Below are 18907 nucleotides of genomic sequence, written 5' to 3'. Positions count from 1 at the left end.
CCTTTACAATGATTTCAGTCAAGATGTCAACAATCAATCTATTGTCAAAACATGCTTGCTGGTTTGTTTCAGGGTTCAAATGTAACAAATTTCCAACTATTCTTACCGAAGCGAGTCACCTGGCTTTAATTTGCAAACACAATTTGTTTCCCCCACATCACTCTTTATTGCCATTTCCTCTTTTCAGAGAACACAACTGTTTCTTTACAGACATGGCTTGTACAGTGACTTAACAGAGTTGCAAATCCTGCTGACACGGAGAAAGAATGAACCTCACATCTGTCATAATGATACAGAGCCATTGTGGAGACTGGCAACATGGAGAATGATATGTGGGACTATTTAGTATTAACACATTGATGTGTTAACAATCTGGAAAAACAAGATAAATGAAACACACACTACCCACCCCCCTCCCCGCCCTTCCCCAACCCCCACATAAAAACTGAATACTGATTAGCCTACACAAGATGTATACATACACACAGCCAGTTACCCAAAATATCTGCAGGCTATTTTTAAAAGCAATGCTCAGGGCATTTTATTGTGGGTATCTCTGTGTTAATAATCCTTGTGGTCACGAGCAAAGGATAAAAGACATGTAAGACAAAAAAAAAACTAATGGAACTGAGGCTTTAAAAATCTCTGAATTTCACTACTGATGTCTACAGCCTTGACAGCAGTCTTGTGGTCAGGCGACAGTTCACCTGCAGAATGTCTTGGTTGTTGCTGAACATGGAGTTCCCATCTCAGATCAGAAAAGCCACTGATCCTCGGTGTGGCGCGATGTTCTATGTACACAAGATACTCTTAATACGAACAATTAGGTGAAAATATCCATTGTGCATATAAAAAAAGGTCTTGCGTCCATTACCCCCCCCCCCCCCCCCTCCCTTGTCCCACCCTCCCACACACAACTCAGAATAAGCAAGAAATCCAAAATCCGCAGAAGAAATTTGCAAGAGGCAAATAAGGTAGTACATAACCAGCACAAGCCTTTGAAATCCTTACTCGGGTCCATATATAACTACTTGTATACTGTCCAAATAAACAGCTCAACTTAAAACTGGGGGAAAGTGGCTGTTTGTGAACGAGAACGTTTTAGCGTTGCTATAATGTAGCAACAGTTTCTTCTCCTTTTTTTGCCAGTCGGTGCAGGAGGCCACCATTTGTCATCAACGCTTTGTCCCACATCAGCCCCCGTTTGTTTTTGCTGTGACAAATAATGATTGGGGTATGAGTCGTCTCATGCGGTCAGACTGGGCTACTATTGTTGCGGGACAGGACATGACAATGCTTTGTGAAATTTGTGGGGAGGATGATCAAGAAAAAAAAAAAAAGAAGAAGAAGAAACCCTCACAAAAGGGTGCCATTAACACAGACGCTAATAATATAGTCATAAAAATTCCTGTTTAGTAATAAAAAAATTGCCATGTTTAAATATGAATATCATAAGTCTGCTTCAGATATTTAGGAAAAACATCATAGTCTTTGTGGTTGGAGAGTCGTCAGGATCGCACTACAACTCCATGTCCTGGGCCTCGTCCTCTGAAAAATCCGACATGCTGCTCTCTGACGAAGAGTCACCAGCACCTTCCTCCTGTTCCTTTAGAGCCTCTTCTGTTGCATATTTCTGGATGTATTCTACAGGAGATAGGGAGGGAGGACAGAGAAGAGGTCAACTAATTGATGGAAGCAGCACTGCTAGATACATATCTTTCAGCAAACCTGCTCTGAAAGAAAGTGCTCCTATCTACTATGTGATGTAAATGTAAACAACTTTAAATCCACATACAGACATATACACGTGTACTACATAAACACGTCTACTACATGTAGTCTAGATACAAGGTTACATAAACATCAAACATAAACATTAAAACATTCCAGCTCACAGGCTGGATGGATAAAGCTAATTCTGAAGATCTCAAATTCAGCTGGGACTGAAGAAGAAAATCTCATTAATTGTTAATTCAGTTAACAGTTGCTTTAAATGTTTTCAGCTCAAAAAGCTTGCCTCTGAGACTTACCTTTGATTTTCTGTTTGTATTCCTCTGGCCGATGGAGGTACATGGCAGCTGCGTCTCCGTTTAAGGGATCGATGGGATTAGGGTACGCTAATAACTGAGGTAAGAAGGACTCAAAAATGTTGGTGAGATCTGAAAGAGAAAGGAAAACAATATTACAGTTTTCAAATAGTGAAATTAAATGAGCTACCTTGGTTTGTATTAAGCAATTAGACTAGCGTGTCAAAATGAACACACTCATGGAGGACGCCTGTCTAATAAACATATAGCCGGATAACTTCTTAAAGTAGCAGTAAGAAGTTTTGGTTGACAACTAGCAAACTACTGAAAAGACAAAAATGCTTACAAACATCAACAACAGCACAGTTGGGACTGATAAAAGACTAAGCATACTAACTAGTTTCTTTTGGCAATGTGCCATTTCATTTCATTTCATTACATTTTCTCTGTCAGACTAGGACCACAAAACTGCATAGTTCTAGGCATCTAGTTGCAATGACAGGTGTGTTTATCTGTCCTTCCCATGACTATAAACACCATTAAAATTCATTTGAAGATGATACCAGCACTAGTTGCTATAAAACAACGCTTTATTGTATCGCAACATGTTGCATACTGTCTCTTACAATAGTCTTTCACAATTATCACGAAAGAAGACCTTTAGGCTTAATTCCTGCCTTGCCACATTTTTAGACGCCCCCTTCACAAGGGCTTCCTTGCTGGTTACACCATAGCACTGGGAAGTCAAAAAAAAAATACATCCACTTTGGGTGTCTACTGATTATATGATGGATTTGTGCTTCATCTTTGCTTACCATAAAGGGCTGTCCATGTCTGATTGATTACATCTAGGCAGACAGTGCCTGACCTGAAACATTCACAAAAATGGTATTAACATTAGTTGTGTGTCAGAAAGACAAACAGTGCAGCAACATTTAGAATGCATTAGTTTATACATGATTGTCTCTGGAGGTTTGCACTTACGCTTCATCAATGTTTGGGTGGAATATTTTATTCATAAAACCTGTAGAAAATAACAAGAGCCATGTTAGACCTCAAATGTATGCACAATACTTCCAATTACACCAAGACTGTCACATTATGTGTAGCAGGGCAACTAGCATGATGCATTCCAAATACTTGTTGCATAGGTATTGGTTTTCGTCTCCATTTCATTGTACTGTTTACATGAATTGCTGCTGGTCATTGAGAATGACATCATATTGCATGTCATAACGCCAAAACGGGCTCATGTTTATTTCCCACTGTCCATGCTGCTCAGCATGACTCACTGAAGAGAGCGATTCAGGAGAGATTTCCTATTGTGGTCTGCCTGTTTGTTACTGTGGATGTGACGAGGCATTATAGCACAAAGCATTGCTAGCCATACCTATAGATGGAGACTTGAATGGGTATTTGTCTGGTAGATCGACTCGCACCTTCCACACGCCTTCTTCATATGGTGCTGAAAAATAATTAATCAATAGTTAAATAGAAACGGAAAAAAAAAATACACCCAAACATAACATGATTTATGTGTGGCAAACTTTCTTACTGGTCACTGGCCCTAAAATGTAATCGCAAACCACAACAGGCTGATCTTCATACAAGATACAGAGGACACCTGAGAGTCAAGTTTCTTTTGTCTCAGTAACGTGAGGTAAACTAGCAATAAGGAGTGTGCTTGTGGGAATTTACTTAAGACACTCCAAGCCGCTAAAATTCCAGTGACCATGTATGTGCCTCCTGTCTGACTGGATATGGACGGCCATTTCCTCATGGATACTAAAATTAGAACAGCTAATCTCACAGCTGTTTGACAAAAACAAAAAAAGGCCATTTGCTCCACAAGTTTAGAAATAATCTGCTCAAAACTCATGGCCTCTGAGACTTTGCTTTCTGGAACAAGTCATAGCCACCACAGAGCAAGATGCACAATGTGCAAAAGGAGTGGGGAAAACTGGTGTTACTGGTGTAGAGATGAGAAACAAATTCAAACATTTAAAAACATTACAACTTACTTGCTTGTGGTCCATAAAATTTCACCACAAACTCGTTAAGTCCACTCAAGATGGTAACTTCATGTTTGCTTTCGATGCTGTTGTCGTGTTGTTAAGGAACATCACTGAGTCAGAAGGGAAAAAAACTGCACCTTTGCCTCTGACGTGAGTCATTCCAAAGATGTCATTTACACAATACGAGAGAGGAGGAGTCAATCCCCTAAGGTCTCCATGGGTCCTCAATTACAAACTCTAACACACCTCTAATGCAGCAACATTATATTCACCTATGGCTGGTACACCGACTCTACTTGCTGAGACCTGATAAATAACAGAGAATGTGTAGTCTTCAATCTTTCATGGGATCATTTTACAGCACTTCACTGAATGCTGTGAGTCATGGTATGTTTCTATGCATCTCTTTTCTCCTGTTAAGCACATAAACGTGCATACACAGGTGTAGCAATAGCTGCACGCCTCCCTGTCCAACATACATGCAAATAACCAGTTGGAGCTGAGGTCATGGTAAGTGGGCTTTCATTAAGCTTCTTATCACTTAATTTGAATATCAGGCAGATATCCAGACATCCACAACAGTATGTTGAATAAAAAAAATTGAAATATCAAGCCTCAGCCTAAGCAGTGATTCAGGTCATGATTATCAAGGGATGGTATAATTCTGTACTTAGATCAACCATGACCTACAAGTCCACTCACTTAAACACACACACACACACAAGTTGCATTTGGAGAAGCATGCCAACAACATTCCAGAGCAGTCCTTCGTCCAGTATTCGCAAAGAATGTGTGACTCAAGACTTTTAAGGCATTAAATAACTTGGGATGGGAAGGTAATACATCTCAAATCTATTAAAACAACCCCTATGTTTTTAATATACTCCCATGCGTGGTTCTGTTTACCCCCCACTGTTTGAACATTTCCTTTCTCAGTTCTTCTTTTAGCGGTTGTAGGAGGGCTCTTTAAAAAAAAGATGGTTTCCCTTGTTGTGGGTGGTACCTCAGTTGTTTGCACTAGCAAAACACATTCTCTGCTACGTAAATATACAATTTGATCAGCCCAACAGAATGGTGAAAAGCTTCTGAAATTGCAGTTAAAATTTAAAAACATTGAAACTTATGTGGTGTTAAACATTTTGAATACAATACTTGAGAAAACACTTGCTACACATCATTTTAACAAATTATCAGTAATCATTTTCTATTCTTTTAGATGTCAAGTACCACCATGAAAGCCCCTATGATATGTACTTCAGAAAATATGCTAAACTAGGACAAGACCTTCAATTTGGGCCTCAGCCAATATCTCAGAGAATCTAAGATAATTTCCTTGGAAAACAACCCTAACTTAAAACCACCGATGGTGGATGAAACCCCCATATTTAGAAGTGCAGCATTCTAGAATAAGCAAGACCATCCAGCTGCTCCACTGAAGCTGAAATCATGAATTCCACTGTGAAAGCTTTGTCATCCTAAACACTGCTCGCATGCTGAATTCCTGAATGGTGAGCAGGGCTAGGGGGATTGACACTTCTGGTCCCACCTCCCACATTGGCCTGCAGCTCTATGTCTCTTATGTCACCCCTCACAGACACACAAAACCAGGCCTCAACCTGTTCAGCTGGCCCTGCTAGTCTGCCACCAGTCGTCAGCAATAGTAGAATTTTTAATGCCAAGCCTGATTTATAAATACCTGCATTTAATCAATTACCATAAACACAAGAAAGTAAATTCAACTTGCTAACTTCTAAAAATGTTAAAATTGTAGGGTCTTACAACCCAGCAAAGGTAATTTAAACCTGTGTGCAATTCTAAAGCATTAAAGAGGTCATGAAGTTTGGATATAAAAACAGGTTCTATGCCTCAAGCATAAGGTGACTGGTTACTCCTTTTAAAGTAAACTGTTGTAATAACAACATAGTTAGTTTGGGACTCAAAGGATAAGTCACAAAACAATCAGATTCAGACTGTTCAAGCTTTAAATGATTTGCAAAAAATAACAAATCAGTTTTATGAGTGAATGATTTTAAATAATGATTTTATCAAAATATACATATTTAAATTGTGAATTCGGAAAAGACTGTCTCATTATGATCTGGACACGTAAGCCAGGTGGGCCCCAACTTATGGTCTGACCACTTAAGGCAGGCTATACCCAACCCCCGCTCATGACTAGTGTATGGTTTGTTGTCCTCGATCAGCTGTTTGCGAAACTCCGCCTCCAACCCGTTTCCGGATGGTAACACACTAGCCAATCAGTTTCCCAGCTGCAACTGCACGAGCACAAAAACAATACTAAACCCGTTTGTCCACACAGCCTTTGCCCAAACTTCGGTGACTACATCCTGCTGATGTAGACAGTAAAACGCACTGGGACTCGGTAAAACTCCATGGATAGATTATAGATTCCATGCAAAGGTGTTATTTGGAGAAACGCAGCACTGCAGCTACTAGAGCTCAGTTAATCTTCCAGATGGTCGTATCGTGTCTAACACGAGTGTATTTTTCAAGCATTTTTTTTTTTTTTTACATTTTTACGGATATTATGTAATGATAACTGCAACATTTTTAAAAAATATATATATTTTACAAACCAATCTACAGATTTGAGATGAGTGGTAACCCGCAGTTCCCCTAATAGCCTATGTTGTGCTCTACGTAATTTTCCTGAACTACAGGACAAAAATACGCCACACTATAAACAAGGACAAAGAACGGCATTGAATATCATATTAAACTTTAAATATACACGTCATTATCCATAAATCCATTGCCGTGTGGACTCGTGGATAGAGCGATTGAAATAATAGCTCGTCTTTTGACAATAATCCTTAATCAACAAGAACACGTAAACATATTTTTTTCCTAGCCAACGTTAGTAACTTCACCCCTAAGACAACCGTTAATCATACATGCTACTTGCTATGCAATTGCAGATATAGATTCGTCCAAAAAGCTTAACAATATTGCATGACAAGCTTGATCAAATAAGATTTTTCTGAATTCCAACCAAAATGTTGCATATCAGGCCAGGTCGACGAACAAATGTCCTTTTTTTTGTACTGTGCTGGTGCCTAAATATAGGGACTGCGTTGTATTTTTCCCTTTTCACACAGCAGGCCTGTCAACAACGTTGGCCTGCTCTAACCATTGCTCAAGCCCCCCCACTACCACACACACACGTATATTTTCCAAGCGAACACACGTTATCTAACAAGAGATGGTTAGGTCGATGACGCTAACCAGTAAGCTCACCCTGACTAGCAACATTTTAATTGTCTCGCACCTAAAACATAATGAAAGAACTACGGATGCCCCTACTCCTTAGGTAAACTGGTTCCATATTAATATGGTTGACTAGTTCTCTCCGCTAGCTAACTGTCAACGCTATACTTGGCTATACAATACAATACTTTCCGAAGGATAGCCAGGTTGCATCAAATAAAGGCAATAACATTCGCTGCCGTTTCGCAGCTTCAAATATAGCTGGCAGTTTTTCAGTACTAGTAAACTGTTACAGATCGCTAGCTAACGTTAGCTGTTACCAAATTAACTCGAGTTGTTTTCCTGAACAGCTCCGTGGCTAGCTACCTAGCTCGACTGCCACGACGAGTTGTTGTTAGCTCAGTTAACTAAAACTATCTGGCGTTTTCTAAGTAGCTATCGTTAGATAGCAAATGTAAGTCAGCTCGGTAGACATATTTTGCCAAAAACAAATTTGACAACTGACCATTCGACTAATAAGCTATTTACCTTACGTCACTGAAATGACTAACGTTAACTACAAAGGCTTAAGAGCCCGAAGACAACACTTAATCGAACATTTGGTGACCGTCAAAAGATGTTTTGTAATGTTTCTGTCCAATAACAAATACAAATAAAAAGTATCGATACATTGGCATATGAGTATCGTTACACAAAGAAACGGGCATGTTACACAGAATAATAATGCAGATTCAATTATTTCTTGATAACTGTCACTGTAATTTTGGAACAAAAATATTATCTTCTTCTTATCTTCTGGAAAAGGATACAGTTTCACCACGTCGGTATCCATTCGCCTCTTGCCCGGACTTGGAGACGACATTTTTGCGTCCCTGTACAGTGCAACACTGCAGTGAAATCCTTTCAGCGATGTATCACTAAATATCTGAGTTTGAACTTATTTCATCCACACAATGTCAACTACTTCCCTTGTTAATTGTTTTAACGATGTCCACTCTCACCCCACAATAACCTCTGTCAACCACGAGAACTCTGTTCACTGTTTCTCAACTAACAAGCTATTGAACCTTCTCTCCCTCTACCAATGACGTGTCATAAGCGACACTGCAGAGTGGCCTATATATTGGACGTCACACAAATGCGCTTTTGTAGTCCATGTAGTTTGTTAATGATTAATTTCCAAATAGGCTATAGAAAATGATGGACAAATCCTGAATAAATCAATTGCCTTGATTAAAGGACACACGTTTATTTGATTGCCAAGATTTCTGATGGCTTAGCCTACATGATGGAAGCTGGCACAATGGATCAGATGCATGGATTTTTTTGTCTCTGTGTTTTTAATCTTGTCTCATCAAGTATTTGTTGGCAACACACTTACCTATTTGGGGGTTATTCTGCCCTTTGGAACAATGCTGATAATCTTAAACTGCTCTTATCTTGACCTTTAGCTTAAAAGTGTTTCTATAGACCCTGTTATCCAATAGCCCTTATTGAAAAAAACACACTGACTTGCCTGAATGTGAATCTCAAGTCCATCAGCACATCTTTACCTGAAATATGATTCATACACTTTCTTTCTTTGATCAGCATTTAAATGTATTTAAGGCACACTCATCCAACGTGAAATGTAGTAACGCTAGCTGAAAAAGCAACTCGGAATGCATGTCTTTGGGTGGCTGTCCTTTGCTTCCCCAGAAGAACGATGTAAAGAATCAGAAAAGTGTTTTGACAGGAAGAAACCTTTCACTGAACTCAGGTCAAAAGGAGGGACCCATCTGCCTAAGACCAGCAGTTTGCTGCCGCTGGATACCACAGGATAAAATGAGATATTCTATGGTAATTCAACAGCCACATTTTAAAGTATTTTTGGCCTTTGTGAAAATCTATCTCAAAACATAAAATAATGCTAGTATGCACAAGTGTGAAGTTTATTTTCTCAGTTTTTCTGCAGTAATTCAATATCCTCTGGGTCTTCAACCCAAATTAAAACAGACTGTTCTGCAACAAACAAAACATAGACTGTTCTGCAATCTACTGTTTCCAGCCAAAGGAAGAATAGGGTAACCATTTATAAAGCAAGGTGGACCTGCAAATCAGTTTATGAGGGACCCTGGGAACTGCTCCCATCTCTTTGTAGTCTTGCAATTGAAAAGGTGTATTTTCTCATGGGGGTAAACCAACATATAGCCTATACCTTTACACAAGTCAAAGTACTCGTAGTACTCTTAAATTACATATTTAATACTTATACTATTTGATTCATTAACTTATTATTTTTCTGAAGGCATTAGCATCCAGATTGGCGACCACACTAGTGTTGTACACAAGAATATATAGGCTACTTTACCACCAAGATGTTCCAAGAGGACCTAGAAGGCCTGTGCCTAGTGGTGTCGGAGATGCCATTGCATAGTGATCCACTGGGTGGCAGAACATACAAGTTTTAAATCGTTGGTAGGAGTTGCATTATCAGTTACCATGTAAATTACGTTTCCATCCTAAACTCTGTTTGGGGGGAAGCCAAGGGGTAATAGAATGTTCCCTGCCTTCTTCTCAGGCACACTGAATACCTTGCACATTTGAAATGGAAGATCTTTTCATGTCATACGTCTCATATGTAATGGTACAATACAATGTTATCAAATTTGGGTTCTCACATTTACATGATGATATGACATCCGTAAATAATTGGCTGTTTAGCCTAAATCATGGCGACAAGGACTTCATGAAGGTTCAGAACTTTCAAATGGAACCGGTATGATGGAGTGTCTTCAGCTTACCTTTAAGGCTAATCTCAGTCAGTAACCATCAGAGAGCCATAATAGGACCAGTGAGTCTCACGTTAGTTATAGATAGCCCATAGTCTGTCATTTGTTGTGGTAGGCTATTAGCAGCGACGAAAATGCTTGTGTCTTGATAACTATGAATAATTTATCAAGAGGAGGACTCTTACTGAAGTCTGCTGGGAGGCGCCAAATCAATGGGCTCTTAACGTTAAAACTTCGCATGCGCTTTCCACATGCAATGCCTCGCGGAGTTGCGAGCTGTATCACAATTACCTTCAGTGTGCCAAGACAAAACTCATCGCTGGATATTTGGGTCATCGATTTTCTTGGAAATGTATCACACAATATCAGAGGCTTCTGTTTCGCATTGACTGCGTATCCTACACGGTTGGCTCTTTAACAACCCCAAAGTGCATAGATGTGTCTTTGAATAGTCGCCTAGTCCTGTGTTACTTGTCGCCGAGGTATCTGTTGTCCACTATTTAGTGCACCTGTGCAATTGTTTAATGTTAGACCTACAAGAAGATTGGGAATTGTTTGGAGCAAGAGGACCGTAAGTATTGCGGCTGTAAAAAATAAATGCATGTGAAACGTCCACATTATTTTTTAACTAATTTAATGAGCTTGTCATGTTGATTGTATCCTAAGCATTCGCTGGCCTTTATGATATGATTAAGAAAAGAAAACTGTCTAAATGGAGAAATTAACCGAAATTAACCTCTTAATTGCACTTGACTCTTCGAGCAGTTTGGTCTGATGAACGTTGCCATGAACTGTCATGTATTAACTTATGGACACCAATCGTGTAAACACCATTAGCTGAACCGTTGCCTTTCAATTTCAAACACATTCTGAGCATATCACTCTCTTTCTCGGGTTATTATAATTGTATTTACCCCACTGAGTAGTTTCTCATGACCGTGGTCTTCGTTTATAGGATTACAGGTCTAAGAATTCCCTTCCTCCATACACATGCAGGATGATGGAGCTCAAAATGAAAGTGTTGCAGAGATCCTTGGCTGCTTTTTGGCAACCGGCCGTAACGAGCATCTTCTGTGGCTGTTCTTGGACCATATACGAGATTACTAATTGTACTCGTGTGCACAAAGTTCAGTGTTGCTGATGCTCATTCACAATACATTTTTGATTTGCGGTAGAGCACATTCACTGTTTATGTACTTTGAGTGGCTGTCGGCTCTGGCTTGCCCGTTTCAACTCAATCCACAACCACGCGCTTCTGGAGCCAGGCACATTTGAGCGCTTAGGATTGGTGCTCACAAGCATGCCTTTGTTTATTTTCATCTGTCTGCGTAAGACAGAAGGGATCGCTAAATACTTATTTAGCGTCGCCAAGCAACCCTCAGTCGTGCAGACAAAGACGACAGCTTCAGAGGGGGTAGAAAGGCACAAAGGGAAGCTGAGAGAGATAGTGAAAATGAGAAGAATCAATTTAGTCGGAGTGCAAGCTACCTTTTCTACTCCGCCTTGGATATCATTGCTGACCCTATATGCCATTTGTAGCACATTTTATGTAGCCTGTGTTTTTGCCTGCAGGTAACACAGACACACTGTCATGCTCCAAATACGTTGGACTGATCACTTGCTTGTAGATGATAATCCAGAAATGTCATGAATTGACTGTACTGCAGACTTGCACAGGAAAGAAGTTAGAAGCGGTGATGCACAAACTGCTGATGGCTTGTGGTGATATGTGAGAACCAGATGCTGTTATCAGATGGGTGTAGGATGAGGTGGGAATTTGTGGTCCATTACAGCCAAAAAACGAGTGGGAGAGGCTTACTCATGGGCCACAGGCTCTCGTCCGTGACTGAGAGCTCACAGAAGGACATGCATGATGTCCGTGCTCGCAATCGTGGCAACTGGCAAAGGGAGTGGAGTGGCATGCTATGGAGCCTTTGACTGGTTTCCAACCTGTTGACAATGAAGATTCTCTGTGCCTACAGACAGTGCTTAGCTTCCTTAAAGAAAATGTTCTTATTGATGTCTACTTAATTACATTCATTCTCAACCTCAACGTTGTATGCCCCATCCAGGCATTATCTAACTGAAAGCAAGACCTGTGTAGTTATGCCTGCTCTCATTTATCACCAGACAGTGGAGGTATTTTATGTATTGTTATCATAGCTTTATACACGCTGTACAGTGAAGCAGGAAGTTTGCAGACCAGAGGAAGTTAGCATGAACGGGGTTGTCACTCTGGTTTCAGAATGACACACACTTGTACTTTGTGGCTGCACACACAATGTCAGTGTTTATTTGATGCGCAAGGGGAGTTTCCAGTAAGGCTTTTTTTGACTACTCACTATGTTGTAAACTCTTTCTGTGGGTACCTAAGTTCATTTCTGCAGTACACTGCCTGCTACCCTTTACATTTGAATCAGGTTGCTTTTGATCGTGCCTGTAAAACTAAAATTGATGTTTGTTGGTGTCCGTGTGTGTGTCCTGTCTTTTCTCCCAGCCTGTGTGCGTGATGGGTTCATTTAGGCGTCCCCGCGCTCGTTTTATGAGCTCGCCAGTACTGACGGACCTCGCCCGATTCCACGCCAGTTCGCCTGCACTGCAGCTGTCCAATGCCAGTGTGTGGAACAGGTGGGTGAACTGCTTTTACATATGGACACATCTGGACAAAATCTGATTTTAATTATTTAGGGCTGTAGGCACAGATCTGAGCTCTATCTTATTTTTAAAGGGGTTACAGAACTCTCAAATATATATGGACATTTATCAATGGCAGTAAAACATATGTCTTCACAACTAAAGTGTCAGGAACCAAGAGAAGAATACAATACAATATTTTGCTGGGCGGTCAACTGGATATATAGCCAGTACAGGTTTGGGCCCAAATTCTACAACCATAGGCAGATCATCACTGTATCCTCACAAACCACAGTGCCTAGCCTGTCATCAGATGAGCCCAGTGTGTGGTTCTTTGGGCGTGGAAAAATACTGGCGGCTGGAGAATCCTGTTGAGGCAGCTGTTTTTGAGAATGTCCTGCCGAGGAAACGGAAGTGAGCCTTCTGCCCTCTCTACTTCCATGTGGAAACATGTACAAGGCTAGCCCTCCCATTCAGGAAAGTGGAGAGAGAGAGCCCAGTGAAGCAGGATATCACCGGGCAGCAATAAGTCAATGACTGCAGCCTTCAGTGACTAGTTCTCATTTGCATGTGTGAGTTTGCTTCCGTGACTGTGTGAAAAGCGTTTTTTGCTAACGGCATCAACTGAATGATACTGGGCCTTGTTTGTGTTCTCAACCCTTATAAAGCTTCACAAGTTGAAAGGGCTTTGCCTCCATATGCAAATAGATCTTATGAGGAAATGTGGCAAGAGTGTCTGCCAGTCAATCATGATATCATATCTCCATGACATCTGCTGCACATTGGCATTTGAATCAACCAATTGTAAAGTTGCATTGTATATCTGGGGCCATTAAATGCAGCACACAGAGTTCCTGTTCCGTAATGTATTGTTCTAAAAAGTAAAAATTGCAAAGTCCAAACAGATGAAACAATTAAAAGAGAAATAACAGTCTGGCCGGTGACATAGTTAGCTGTGGCATTTTAAAATGTATGTTATTTCTTGTCATTCTGACAGTATATATTCATGTGTCCAAGTGTTCGTGTCACAATTATACAGCATGGCTTTTGTTGACTCTCATCAGTGTGAATCAGCATATAAAGTATAATAATTTTAAAATGTTGGCCAAAAGATGAAGGGACTTTTTTTTTTTTTTTTTTACTGCATAGACTTGCTAGGGTTACATACTTTCAAGAGAGGATTTAACTCCTTATCTAAAAATAATTGCCAAGGAGAAATCTGAAAGATTTGAATGGGCGTTTGGGATCTCTTCATGTCTTTGTTCTACAGTGTCCAGTCTGCTGTCGTCAAAGTGTTCCAAGGAGGAAGCTTGCAGACCAATGAGCTCTTCACCCTCAATGAAAGCATAAGGTACAAGTGACTGAGCAGACAGAATGAACCTTAGTAAACAATATTTGTTTATAAGGAAACCTGTTGGTCTTGTTTCAAGATTTTTTCAATTTCAAGCGTGATGATTATGTTTCTCTACCCTTTTTTTATAATTCTTTCTTATACAGCCATCTTCTTAGCTCTGTGGTCTGACTTCTTTTCTCTTGCTTTACTCCTGCAGGTGGCTTCTGAAAACAGAACTTGGTTCTTTCATCACTGAGTACTTCCAGGTGAAATCAATGAGTTATTAAACATTATGTGTTTTATTGTTATCAACCGTGGGTAGATGCGGGATTGTCAATGGAAAAAGCACTAGGAATGAACTCACTTTGGGTGCATGTGGCCTGTTATAGTTGGGAGACCGGGGAGTAGATTGAAATGTTTTTAAGTGTTACACAAAGGGACTTAAAATAGCTCGCATGCTTAGGCATCTTAATCAGTTGCACCCTTGCCAAATTTGGCTACCTTGCTTAATTTAAGGGGTGAGAAGTCAAGTGTATTTGGCTTAGCAAGGTGTTGTGTGAGACTTGAACTGTGGCAAAGACTACAGATCCACTTGAGACAAAATATTGACTTGTATAGAGTAGAAACCTGAAAAAAAGTAGTCTGTTTGAAAGGACGTGTCCTGTAAATCAATAGACAAGCCAAGGAAAAAGTCAGTATCTTGGCAATGAAGTAATTTTACTAACTGAAACTTTGTACACAGAATCAACTTCTAAACAAAGGCCTTGCATATATACTCGAAAGGATTCAGCTATATGATGGTAAGCAGGATGGTCATTTTGTGTTATGCTTGTCTATATGAGATAATTTGCTTTCACCTCTTGCGCAAGTATTGATTACTTTATCTGCTTATTGACCAAGGGCAGATCATTAGGAATTGCTTGCCCAGCAGATTACACTGTAAATCCATTAAAGCACAAGTATCATGCGACATTAACGCTCATCAGTAATACGATTTTAAGAATGATTCAGTCATTGAATGTATGGAGAAATATAATTTAGAAGCCTAGAAAGAAGAGAGGCACAGGTATAATTTTGTAACCCTGCTGACCCCCTTCAGGTGATGATCAGCTGCTCATCCTGTCTGAGATGTGGGGCAGGTTCTTCACAGAAACCCTACCGACCCTCCAGGCTATTTTCTACCCAGTGCAGGTGAGGTCATGTGTGACACCAGCAGGTTATGTATACTACCCCATTATCTGTGTTTTTCTGGCTTTGTTAAATGAGGTGGAATTTTCTCTAGAAAGCATGGGTGTATGCCCAAGAACTGTGACCTGCCAATGAAAAGACTTGATTAAGGCTAATTCAGGTATGCGCTAGGCCATCTTTTTTTATGTGGCAGAGCTGGAAATGGACTTGAGTAATTCAGAGGGAAACGCGATTAAGTCTAATGCGTAGTATAACAAAGAAGACGTCCATTGTGGATTATGAATCCTTGGATATTGAATGTTTCAGTTGTTGTTTCGAACTGATGTAATGTGTGTGTGTGTGTGTGTGTGTGTGTGTGTTTGTGTGTGTGTGTTCAGGGTCAGGAGCTCACAGTCAGACAGATGGCGTTACTGGGCTTCAGAGACCTTGTGCTTCTAAAGCTTTCCCTTGAGACTCTGCTGCCTAACGCCCCTCTTCCTCACCCTCCTCCTATCACACAAATGCTGCTCATCCTGCAGGTAAATGTTTCTACACCAAGTTCTCTGCTGGTTCATTGTAACACCCACCAACGTAATAACTTCCCACCAACGTAATAACCCTGCCAACGTAATAAAAAAGTGTGCATTTCAGACGTAATAGCCCGGCCAACGTAATAATTTCCTGCCAACGTAATAATTCTTGCCTCCTGCCAACGTAAATTTGTGTGTTTATCAAGAAAGTCCTTTTGCTGGATTTGTTTGTGCGAATAACAGTTGCAATTAAATGCAGACTAAATCTTTCATTGTGTTTCTTCTTGTGTCAAAAGTGTAGACTATAACTGTGAACACACTTATAAAACATGTCCCTGCTATGCACTGATAGATCACTGATAGACTAATAGACCACTATGAGAAACATAAACCATCATTGTCACTTTCATATGTGTCACATTGTCACATTCGTGTGTATGTGTGTGTGTGTATGTGTGTGTGTGTTTGTGTGTATGAGTAGCGCCTTTGTGCAAATGTCTTTTCCGGGTGGGACTGCAGCGTTTTACAGTCTTTCAACGCCTGCTACCTGTCCCTACAGTAAGACTTGATAATAACAATATCGGTGAAAATAAGGTTGGCAGGAGGCAAGAATTATTACGTTGGCAGGAAATGATTACGTTGGCCGGGCTATTACGTCTAAAATGCACACTTTTTTATTACGTTGGCAGGGTTATTACGTTGGTGGGAAGTTATTACGTTGGTGGGTGTTACAGTTCATAGTGTTAAATTTACCTCCATAATGTATATCAACATAAACCTACTCATAAGTTATAATACGACTTATTTTCCACAATATATGGCCTAAAACATCATTGCATTTCTAATACATTTTCATTTAATCTGAAGAGGTCTCCTTTGTTCTATAACCTAATACTTTTCTTAAAACCTTGTGAAATTTGCTCAGTGTGTGTGTGTGTGTTTGTTTGTTTCTGGTCCAGGGCATCCATGAACCCAATGGGCCTACTGAGGAGTACTGCCTTCTTGAGAGACTGGTGGGTATGGTCATCTCGCCATATCTGGGAAACTACCTCAGTTGGAGCAACAGGGAACAACATCCAGGTTAGCAGCCATGTGAAAGGCAGAAAATAAACATTCACACAGAAGTGTGGTGTATTCAGAGTGCAGAGTGAAAGAATGCTGAGACAGAATCAGAGGCCTACCTAGATAAATGAGTCGGAGAGAAGGCCTTTTGTAATGAATTGGCCTCTTCATTATTGATCTTAATTTTAACATGACAAAAATAGTCATATTATACTATATTATACTTAATGTACGTGACGTGAAAAACATTTCTGCAGAATGGAGGCCTATCAACTCTTAGAGAATGTTCATAAAATCACTGTTTTTATGTCTCAAGTCAAAGTGACCATCAATCCTTACATATTTTCTGTTAATTAGTCATCCATGAAGGTGCTCATCTGAAGTAACTGCAATTGTGTTAAACACCAAAAAGTAATCTCCTGTGGGTGTATTAAAAAAATACATGTGATATTCTTTCATAGAATGCAACCTGGGCCTCTCCAGATCACTGTATAGCCAGCCAGAGATCATGATCACACAGTTTGTGACCGACCAACTGGGACCCCTGGTGGAACAAGAGGGTGAGGCCTACCTGGAGAAAGTGGGTGGCATTCGACGACACACAGTTGCCAATGCCCACTCAGACATTAAACTCCTCACCACAGCCGGCAGAATGCTTTCTGGGAAAGAGGCCGGGGGGAGCAGTATGGCGGGTAACCCATTCTCAAGTGAACCTGACATCCTAGAGTCCCCAGTCAGGGTGGTTGGGCTGCCAAGACGACAGAGTTCAGCGGACCCCATGTGTGCACCACCCAGCTAGCACGGTCACTGGAGACAGCCTTCTACATACAAACCCATTCTGGGCGGTCCAAAGCAACCTCCCTGAAGAAGAATTTGTGTAAAGGAAGATGTTCACTGATGGAGCCCTAAAGCTAGTTGACTGCCTTTCACTGAATGAGAGGTTCACGTGACAGTGGAACGAATGCTGTCCAGCTGAAGTCGTTGGATTTTTATGCTGCTGTGTTCTAGCATGTGGCCAGATACGTTATCGTAGTGGAAGGCAAAGGTACAGGAAACTCAGACCCTGGGCTGAGACAGGAATGGAGGTCTCTGTAAGCCCAGGGAGGACAGGCTCCTCTGGGCCCCGTCCACTATGGAAGTGCCACTGGGGTGTGGAATTCCAGTCCTGCTGAGTCTCACCACTTCATTTACAAAGACTTCAGGTAGTATTAACACAAAACCTTACACAACCCTGAGGTGCCAGGGACGGGTTTACATAGTGTAGCCCTACAAAGAGCTTGTCCTTTAGCACTTCCAGTTGCTTTAGCCTCTGCAAAACGTCCTTATCATGAACATTGATGCACAACATATTGCCTGAAGAGTTGGATGAACTGCACATTGTTAGTTATGGAGCTGTTATTTTTTTTGTGAAGAGAAGCTCTGGTACAAAATATACATGTGAGATTTTGTACTGAATTAAATGTTTCATGATGTGTAAGGAAGTGAATCATTAATATTCGTTTGAAGTGCCTCTGGAGGAATACTATTAAGTAATTATACTGTATATATACAGTGGTGGCCAAAATTATTAGAACACTAGGCATATTTAAGAGGTTTCAGTTGTTTTTGTTGAATTGGCCATTAAAATACCCTTAAAACTAATGAAATACCTACAAAGTCATCATTATGCTCCAGGGACGTGCAGTGAGGTTCGGAGCTGGTGAGGCACAGAAACCGGAAGTGATTACGTCATTTTGAGCTCTAGTTTAAACTATATATATAATGTATATATACATGTATATATGTCTATGGTTTTAAAATTGTCATCTGATCAGAACTGAAAAAACGTTGTTTTATTGTCTAATACCATTATTTTCAAACGATTGTTTTTTTATTGTATTATGATGAGTTATTAATAAGATATTAATAGTTGCAAGCTAGTGTATGTAGCCCTCCCACCAATGATATGGCTCATTTCATTTTGTCTGGAGAAAATATAACTACGGTGGTGGGATGCTAATTTAAATGACCATTTAACCAACTCGGACAGCTTCGAAAAAACAATTCCATATTTATTTACACAACATATTAACATGTAAACAGTTAAACACCGCATACATAGCAAACAATACCAAAATGTTCTACTGGCCAGTATAATTTA

General features: G+C 40.3%; 2 protein-coding genes across 2 annotated transcripts; one reads left to right on the top strand and one right to left on the bottom strand.

Moving 5' to 3' along the window:
• Positions 1-914: 914 nt before the first annotated feature.
• Positions 915-8332, bottom strand: LOC308367921 (ubiquitin-conjugating enzyme E2 H). The gene is made up of 7 exons (XM_080841924.1): positions 8080-8332; positions 4049-4125; positions 3418-3492; positions 3012-3051; positions 2843-2895; positions 2031-2159; positions 915-1644 (listed from the first exon to the last, which is right to left on the bottom strand). Exons 1-7 carry the CDS (start codon positions 8130-8132, stop codon positions 1520-1522), a joined length of 552 nt encoding a protein of 183 aa, XP_080698050.1. The 5' UTR covers positions 8133-8332; the 3' UTR covers positions 915-1519.
• Positions 8333-10292: 1960 nt separating this feature from the next.
• Positions 10293-17566, top strand: prr5l (proline rich 5 like; the record flags this gene model as incomplete). Its single annotated transcript, XM_080842350.1, is given in 10 exon segments — positions 10293-10384; positions 10386-10479; positions 12539-12669; positions 13946-14026; positions 14226-14274; positions 14751-14808; positions 15108-15199; positions 15574-15714; positions 16665-16785; positions 17229-17566. Coding segments are annotated over 10 exon segments (1197 nt in total).
• Between the last annotated feature and the right edge of the window lie 1341 nt (positions 17567-18907).

Source organism: Sprattus sprattus (genome assembly GCF_963457725.1).
Source record: "Sprattus sprattus genome assembly, chromosome: 7".
In the NCBI taxonomy this organism is placed as follows: domain Eukaryota; kingdom Metazoa; phylum Chordata; class Actinopteri; order Clupeiformes; family Clupeidae; genus Sprattus; species Sprattus sprattus.
The sequence above is the reverse complement of the archived record's forward strand: the minus strand, read 5'-3'. Positions and strand labels throughout refer to the sequence as shown.